At 42.5% G+C, this 9,206-nt stretch overlaps 1 protein-coding gene across 1 annotated transcript; it reads right to left on the bottom strand.

Annotated features, from left to right (window-relative positions):
- Window positions 1-1,664: 1,664 nt before the first annotated feature.
- On the bottom strand, window positions 1,665-9,206 carry LOC307271514 (TRPM8 channel-associated factor homolog). The gene is made up of 12 exons (XM_080054003.1): window positions 9,124-9,206; window positions 7,656-8,320; window positions 6,763-6,979; window positions 6,260-6,551; window positions 5,606-5,907; window positions 5,340-5,514; window positions 5,066-5,160; window positions 4,665-4,875; window positions 2,928-3,164; window positions 2,424-2,647; window positions 2,155-2,268; window positions 1,665-1,968 (listed from the first exon to the last, which is right to left on the bottom strand). The coding sequence occupies exons 2-12, from the start codon at window positions 8,300-8,302 to the stop codon at window positions 1,726-1,728; spliced, it is 2,757 nt and encodes a 918-aa protein (XP_079910129.1). The 5' UTR covers window positions 8,303-8,320; window positions 9,124-9,206; the 3' UTR covers window positions 1,665-1,725.

The following is a 9,206-nucleotide window of genomic DNA, read 5'->3' as shown; positions in this document are numbered from 1 at the left end:
AAATGTCACAAAACCCACCGCCTGATGATGATGATGATGTAGCCTACAGCTATTGTGCTGAGGCAAGTCACACAATTCATAAATTGTCTTTCTATTAGTTATACTATGCATTAAGTATTAACTCCTGCAATTAAAGATCAGATAAACCACCTTTCGTTCAAAATCAACGCCACAAACAACTGTGAGTCGACATGAAAGTACTACACCTTCATTATAAGACTATATTATAGCCATACGGTCTGGTGATATGATTCGTTCATTAAATAATTTGTAAAGTGGGAAACCCAGTGGCTCACTCGGTAGAGAACACTTTACTAAGGGCATGTCCTTGTCGTAGTGCCCAGGTTTTGTCTCCAGCCCGGCCCCCTTGCTACCCTATGTACAGTATATCCCCATATTGATAATATACATTAAAAAAAAAAAAAAGCTGAAAACACCAAAACAAAATGGTAAATTTAATGTTTATTTGTGCAGCAGATTTTATGAAGAGGCAATTAAAAGTGCTTAAAGATCTCCTATTATACTACTTTTCTGGTCTTAATTTCTCATTAATGACTCCTATAGAGCAGCCTGACAGGAATCACAGCACAAAAAACCATGTAGATTTTCTGGAAGCTCTTCCTCTCATCTCAGTGATTTCAGCATCTCTGTCCACACTCGGCTTTGTGCTTCTCCACCCCCTCGTCCCCCTCCTGCAAACCCCACTCCGTTGTAATTGGTTATCTTCCGGAACACTTCCAGCGGCATGAGCAGATTTGAGCTGGCAGGTGGGGGCATGGCCGGAGCGTGCCTGAGCACGTTGCAGCATTACCATATATGGAAAAATCCGGATTTTCTACGTAATAAATCCCGGAAATTTGAACAAGTGAATCGCGATCGGCTGCCCTAGTGTTTAGCGCTCTGCAAAGCCACCCCAGACGGTCAGCAGGGAATACGTCTAAATGCATGTAAGTCATTACTTGACACTTTAGTATGGTTAAACATGACTATAAATCATTATAACAATGTTTATAGGTCATAAAAGTTGAAAAGCATAATAGGGCCTCTTTAAAGGAAGATTACCAAGCAGAGTGATTTTAATAAGTGAAGGACTGTAACAAGGAGCGCAGAGACACCAATAGGGGCTACTTTTACTTCAACTCTTTTATTATTGCACAATACTACTGTAAATTGCCACCACCACAATCTTTCATTTGAATGTGTCTTTGTTGTGCACGTCCATCTGGTTATTATGTGGTCTGCATTTTTGTATCAATCTTAAACATCAACAATGAAAAATAACAGAATTCACTTTTTCGTACACAAGAACTCATCCCTTGTTCTTTGTTTTGGAGAGCAGTATGTAGTCTACTGCACTAAAGCTTAACAGGTAATGTCATGCTTATTGGGGCTACATTAGTACATATTTGGAAAGGACTTGGCCCACCCTTACTACAATGCGGCGCACTCGCAAAGTAAGTCATACAATATATCAAAATACAACCCATCTTCAAAATATAAGTCTTGCCACCTGGAAGCCAATGCTATCATTTAATTCATTTTGTTGATCTGATTTTAAAGTCTTTATAAACTTCAATTTGTAGTTGTACAATCTGGTAAATTATGTCACTCATCTGCTGAAAATACAATAACAACAAAAAAGCAAAGAAAACCAGTTGATTGAGTTAGCCATCAAATACTCAATGTCTCATCTCTCTATAATTTCAATCATCAGCAGTCTGAAATTCAGTCGTACTTGACCATGGGGTGGTCACTCCAGGGAGGCAGCTTGGAGACCTTCTCCTCAGTGGCTTTTTCAATGGGCCAGCCCCAGGCCTTAAAGAATCCAGCCAGGTTCATCTCCACAGCCTGGGAGAAAGTCTCAGCGTACAGGTTCATCTTTCCTTTGTTGTCATTTGGAAAATTGCTCATCTTGTGGTAGTCAGCAAACACCTTCTTGAAGGCATCCCAGCCAAACTTGTCCTGGAGCTACATGGAATGAGACAGAGGTAAACAGTAGTGGTGTCACCCTATTTTCCAAAATGTTTATAGTATTTGTGTAGTGATCATTACAACTTATTGGGTCAAACTAACTTAACTTTTGTTCTGCAATTCTGCTGACTCCAGTGTGACGTAGTTTATATAGTATGTAACATACAGTCATTTTTCTCTCACCTGCATATATGTCTCCAGGGCCACCCACATGTCCCAGGTGCCAAGTTTCTTGCCCCCCTTAGCATAGTTCTCTGCACGCTGGTTGCGATTCTTTAAAGTCATACTTGGATGAGCCTGCAACAAGATTAAAAAATGTGATAGTGAAGCAATGCAATCCCATTTAAAAGCCTCAGTTTTTTCAAAAAGGAAAAAAAAAGAGGAGGTGTCTTTTGTGACTCGTGACGAATACATCTCTCAATACACCTGAAAAAAAAATGTATTCACTTCACCTTGGCCCTGTCGATCCCCAGGTACTCTTCATGCACATACACTGACCACAGGTTGCATGTACACTCTGTGGTGTGTGAAGGGAACTCCCAGCAGCTTCTCTGCTGGTTGTGTCCCAGCTCATGGATGAGGCCCCAAATGCCTTTTTTCCTAGCTTTGTCAACGCTGACCATGGCAGCTGCTTCAGCCTTATGTGTCATGACAGGATAACCTGCGTGCATCTCACCTGGATGGAGTAACAGATATTCAGTGTCCCATATGGTCGAGAAACGTTGTACTACTTCACATTGTAGTGCAAGTGCTTTTGTTCCTGCATTTACTCATTTAGATAGTCATTTTCTACAAAAAGTTCAATTCTCAAACTCAAAAAATGTATATTGATGCAGTATGCACCCAAGTTCAATTTCCATATACTGGAAATTGTACACAAGATATTTTAATGCAGCGATTAGCACTGGACTATTAAAGTGAGACACAAAGACAGTGTCAAAGTTAAATACACAAACCATGGGAAATCTGCACATCTGCTACAAAACGTTCTTTGCGAGGAAATTTGTGTGGTTTGGCAGCCAGGTCAGCAATGGCATTCATGATGCCATCCCAGTGCTTGGCCAACTCATCAGGCCGATCCAGGCTCCGGACAGCATCAGATGGCACGGTAAGGATGATGTTTTCAAACTCCAACTCTGCCCAGGGTGCAGGGGCTTTGCGCAGCTCCTTCCAATCAGCAGCTGTTGTCACACCTTGAAAGAAAAAGAGGATGTGTAGTTTGAGGTATTCTTTCATACAGTTTTATTGGGCGTGTGATTTGAACAAGATCTTACTCACACAGAATGTAGTTTTTGGCAAAGGGCCAACATGATCAATGACCAGCTTAGGAAAAGGCTCTTCAACCACAGGCACAGGGGGGCAGCAGACTTACAGGGACTTTCTGATCTTCAACCCCCTCCCAAGTGACCGCTAAGAGGGTTCAAAGTGGGGTTCTCTCTCTGCTCTACAACCAAGGTGCTCTGACTCAACACCAGCCCCTGGTCATCACCACACCACTTAGCAAAAACTGAATCTGCCAAGTCAACTGTAGGCAAGTCCACAACTCCCTTGCCCTCACGATTAATAGTGGGAACCCTTAAGAATTTGGTGTGAGCCTGGGTGACCAAACTGACTGAAAAAACATCAGGAAGATCTACAACAAGCTTAGCTTTCTCAAAGTCAAGTTTTGCCCTCTCTGCTCTCCCTCGTCTCTCTCCCTGAGTGTCTTGCTATTCTAGCTCTTTCTTTTGCCATTCTCTTAAGAAATTGGCCTGAGCCTAGGAGACCGTGCTGACTGGAAAAGCATCAGGATTATCCACAACAAGCTTAGCTGTCTCGAAGTAAAGTTTTGCCCTCTCATGCTCTCACTCCCTCTCTTTCTCACTCAGTTTGTCCTGCTCCTTCTCTTGCCATTCTCGCTCCTCAGGGTAACAGCTAACCAGAATAGGCTGCACAAATCTGTCTTTTTGGAATCCTTACTCCAGATACTCTATCAGGTTCCATAATCTGGGGTTTTGAAGCTTAATCAAACGTGTCCAAGTTCCATCAGTATCCAGAAACTGTTCTGGATCAAACTCTGCCATTTCTCCAAAAGGCATCTGGCATTCCGACTTGGTTAGCCAGCCAGTAACTTAGCGTATCTCCTTACATAATGCAATAGACTTGAAATATGGACATGAGCTTCTTACCTATCTAGGGGGTTAGGTATAAAGTACTCTGCGCTGGACCACAGTCATCGCATGTGAACAGCTCTCTCCGACACACAGCACTGCTACTCTGTCTCGTGGGATGTGCCGTCGGTCCAGTCAACCAGCCTGCGCTTTGATCCGTTGTTCACAGTTTATAAAAGAAGTTCATTATCAAGTGTGGGAAGTTGGAAACCCTGTGCTCGTACCTCTGTGGCAGCTCAGAGTCTCACCGCAAGCCATGCTCCCGGCTGTTGCAAATCACAGCCTAATGGGCCTCCCACCAATACTGACCCTGTCTCCTCTCTAGCCGAGCTGACATAAACATTCATATAGGTCTACCGGAAACATACTAAGGCTCCATTCCCAATATCATAACATTGACTTCCAAAACATATCACCTCCTTCCAAAAATATTTAACTCATTTTTCTAGACTGGACAAACCCATCACACCTTACATTAACTCCCATAAGTATATTACACACATCAGGAAACATGTACCACAGCTTCACCCACCATTGACCTACCAGATTTATAGTATGGTGCAGGTACAGCCTCCTTCACTGTGACCTCTACCCCATCTACCTTTGTCTTGGGTGGGGCTACCAGGTAGATAAGTCCCCCCCAGAAGTTGCACACCTGCATCATCTCTGAGGTAACAGGAAATTGCTCATGAACACATGGTGCTCTATTCAACTCCTTAGCATTGAGATGGTCTGTTTGACAGCCAATCTGGATCTAAGAAGAAAGGACATATGTGTTTCTGATTGTAATTATGGTTTGTACAGTAAATAAAAAGGATACAAAGCACAGATGAAATATGGATGACTGCACAAAGGCCTGCATGGGGTTTGGCTGGCCATCCACTGGGGATATAGCGTAAACAAACACAATTACCTTGATAAATATTTGATTTTCTGTACAGTACCTTCCAGTCCTTGTTGACAATCTCTGGCGGAATGGCCAGGGAAGTCTTTTTGCCAGGAGAGAGATAGAGACCTGTACTGATCCATTCCTCCCCCCCTTAGAAAAATAAGAACAAAGACATACACACACACATAGCTTATTATACCTAATGGTGGAGACAGCAATTCTGGGGAATGTTTTCTGTCAAAATGTGTTAATATCTTTTGACAACACACTCTATATAAGCTGAAATCATTAGCGGTTAACATATTTGTCCACATAAAAAGAGGTCTGACCTGCTGTGTTTACATTAATCTTGATTTTGCGATTGTTGACAACTGGCATCAACGGATTATCCTTGATCAGGTGGGGGAAGAGATCATCGGGATCTGAGCAAACCTTATATACCTCTGCCCCCACACTGAGGAGAAGGTGGTCTTTGGGACTCTTCACGGGGCAGGCCTCACACACCTTGAAAGAAAATGCATTGTTAATGATAATGAAGAGGTGACATTGTCACATTGTGCTGTTTCTGAGTGTTGCTGCTATTTTGTCTAGTCACCCGTGGCATTCCTGACTTCTTTAAGATGTCAGTCAGAGTGGACACAACCTGTGCATAGGAGGAGCAGTCGTGAGCCTTCATCTTCAAGTAGGTGGAACAGTCACGTCCCAGGTTTATAAGACATTCCTCCTCATGCTTGCTAAGATTTTCTCCCTGGGCTACGTGGCCAGCGAAGCGGTGCAGAATGTGGCGAAAGTGGTAATGGTCTTTGATGGCCTGGCTGGGCACAGGGGCCTTGTAAAGACCTCCTTCGATTGTAGCCCCCAGCAAGCTCATGCCCATTTTGTTCAGAATCTTGTTCCCTGAAAGACATTGAAGAAAACTTTTACACCAGCAGACTATCTGTACTAAATATTCCCTCTTTGCATTCACCTTTCTCTAGCCTTATTGCCCTAAATGTTTTTATTTTCAGTGGGCCCTTCTTGGTGTCTTCCAGTGCTTTCCTGTTGCTACTTGTTTCCTGCCCCACAGCTTTCAAGACCTTTGCCCATTTTCCCGCTAAGCCTGAATCCAAGTGTGTTTCTAAGAGTTATAGTGCTATGCAGTAGCCCCCTTTAATATCCTTTAAAACATAACTATATACTGACCCACAAACCCTTCCTTCTCACTTTGGTCATAGCAGTATAATCAAACGTGTGCAGTACATTATCATACCTGGGAAGTCAGTTACTGGGTTTTTCCCAGGGTGTGACTGTGCCCAGTACCAGGCATGTCCACCCATCAGCAGGCCTCCTCCCTCTGCCACAAAGTCTTGGATTTTCTCTGCATGATCACTGCTGTATGCTGTGCACACAAATACACTCAGGTCTTCCTTAAAGTTTGTCTTCTCACACTTTAAGCCTGACTTGCTGAGGATGTTGAATGCATCAGTTTGCTGTCCACCAACGATCCCATGTCGGCCTTCGTCCAACCAACGGATGGCATTGATCCAAAATGGAGCCAGTGTCTGTAATAAAATCAGTTATTGTGAGAAAGGGTGTATTTTGTTAATCGCATAAAACATAGGCGGAGCAGTCAACAGTGGGTTACTACATAAAAATTCAAATTAATCATATTTATATACATTTTTGATTTGAAGAATGTCTGCTTTTATAAATGAAATTGAGCGCATAATGACAATTTAAGGCAGGAATTCTAAATAAATCTTTGATAAGTACCTCTCGTGCCAGAAATGCTTCGTGTGAAACAATTATGACCCGTCCCTGCCCATAGTAAGCTCCAGCAATAAACGCCCGTCCATCCTTTGTGGTCGCAATGGGAAAGGCTAGCGGGCTGTGGACCAGAACCTCTGAACATATTGCTGCACCCTGGACATCAAACACCGAAATGTCCTTAAGTAAGAACTCCAGGTCATCCTCAAAATCTTTACCAGTGCTGTATTTAGAAGGAAAGGGAAATACATATTCCAGGTATAAAGGACACAATCTATGATTATGGCAAAAAATAAGTGTATCGATACCATTTTTAAAAGCTTTTTTCTTTTAATTCCTCATACAAAACTTTGATGCTATGATGTTGTTTCTTTATGAAACAATCTAGTAAAGACAGACTTAAAGACAGGAACAACATTGAGAGATGTGCATGGCCAGAACAGAATCGGTACAGTTATTATGTTATTATAGTAGTCATTACAATACACGGTATTATATAATATAGTTCATCATTTTTATTATAATATATTCTAAAATAATTTTAGGAAATGGAAATTTTAAGTGAAGTGATATCACTTTCAGGGACTACAGGTGGAAAATAGCAATTTGCTAAAACCTGGTATACATCTCTCCTTGCTTTAAAACAGGTTAATGTTTTGTGCGTACGTTGTCCCTGTTCAAATAAAGTTACATTACAACTCACTTCACAACTTTAGAGTTGGAAGACCTGGCTTTTAGAGTTGGAAGACGAAGAAGAACTGAAAACAAATAGTCTCACACAGCCAGACCTCTTATAATACGTTCATGAGCCAGACCATATAGCAAGCAGTATTGTCTGGCAATTGTTTCAGAATTTGAAACCTTTTCAAATTGGAAAATAAAAATAAGTATACACTTACCCTACAGCCAACCAGGAGGATGGGATCTGTGGGCAGACAGGTAGGCACTCAACATTACCCTTACGCCCAGAGAAGTAGATCCCTGCCACACCACACACCTTATTCCCTTCAAACAAACGCAGTGTGTTCTTCTTTGGGTGAGCTTCATCCCAGCTCCATGCCTGACCTGCTATCAGGACTCCCCCTCCAGCTTTCATAAAGGCCACCAGGTTCTTCACCTCTGCACCCACACTGTAGGCATCAGTCACATACACACCAACCCCCAGATCCTTGGCAAAAGACCCCACAACCTTGGCTTGGAAGCTGGATTTGCTGAGATTATCAGCAACTGCCTTCACATTATTGTGGACCCCCACAGACACATTGTCCGATCCATCTCCTCTCAGCCAAGTCAGAGCGTTCTCTACCAGAGCAGGGAAGGTGTTCAGGTAGGCCTCATGGCCCAAGACCACAATTCTTCCACAGCCATACAGAGAGGCAGCCATCAGCGTTTGGCCTTGGCTGTTCATTGCTAAAGGGAAGGCATGGTCTCCAATCAGCACTAGGTCACTGGGAACACAGGGGCCCTGGAAGTCTAGCTCACTCATGCCTCTCATGAGGGGCATGTAGGCTGCTTTATGGTGGTTGCGTCTGGGCTTGGACGACATGGTGAGAAGATTCGTAGTCTGAGAATTGGAAGAAGACGGTGGAGGGCAGGATGGCAAAAAAAAGTTTGTCAATCAGATGCCAGTTGCATTAGTGTTAGTGAGGTGAAACAGTTGCAAAGATGAATGTAAAGTGTGTCAGATCGTGTCCGTTTTTAGATACTGTGTAGCATCTAGTTGACAGCTTTACTTATTCATCTGCCAATAAGTTAAGAACGAGCTGCATATGTGAACCAAGATACAGTATTCCCTCAGCCTTAGTTATAAGGACATTACCTTTCGAAGACAAATCTCTTTGTTTTATTAAAGGTTTAAGTACATCAAGATTTTTGGTCTTTAAAAATAGAAAGCCCCAGATACATACACCTACTTATTCCCCTCACATAAGTTTTGCAAATAGTAGATCACAGTTAAAAATAAAAGGTATATTCAACCCCCCCTCCCCCATAAAGGCTCAGTCCTTGTCGCAGCAGACCCGGGTTCAAATCCGGCCAAGGTCCATCTCTGCATGTCATTCCCCCCCTCTACCCCATTGCATCTCTGTTTCTCCACCCTCTCAATATATAACATGCCCAAAGATAAGATTTTTATTAGCCAGTTGAGTAAAGCCTGATCAATAATTCTAGTCCAAGACCTCTTTATTTTAAACAACAGAGCAATAATTTAATAACAATTATTGAGCAGACAGTTGGGAATACTTTTTATCAGAGCTTGAGTGTAAGACTAAGTGCAATATTACTGAAGTTATGCCATCCTTGTCAAAAAAATCCATTATTCTTAACACCACCTAAATCTACTTAACAGCACAAATTCATTTTCTTTACCTGAAAGTGGAGCTTGCTTCCTGCTTGTATTATTTAGACAGCAGCACAACCGTTTTCCAGACAGGCACTCAGAACCCCACCTG

This window comes from Ammodytes marinus, assembly GCF_949987685.1.
Source record: "Ammodytes marinus genome assembly, chromosome: 3".
NCBI lineage: Eukaryota > Metazoa > Chordata > Actinopteri > Uranoscopiformes > Ammodytidae > Ammodytes > Ammodytes marinus.
The sequence above is the reverse complement of the archived record's forward strand: the minus strand, read 5'-3'. Positions and strand labels throughout refer to the sequence as shown.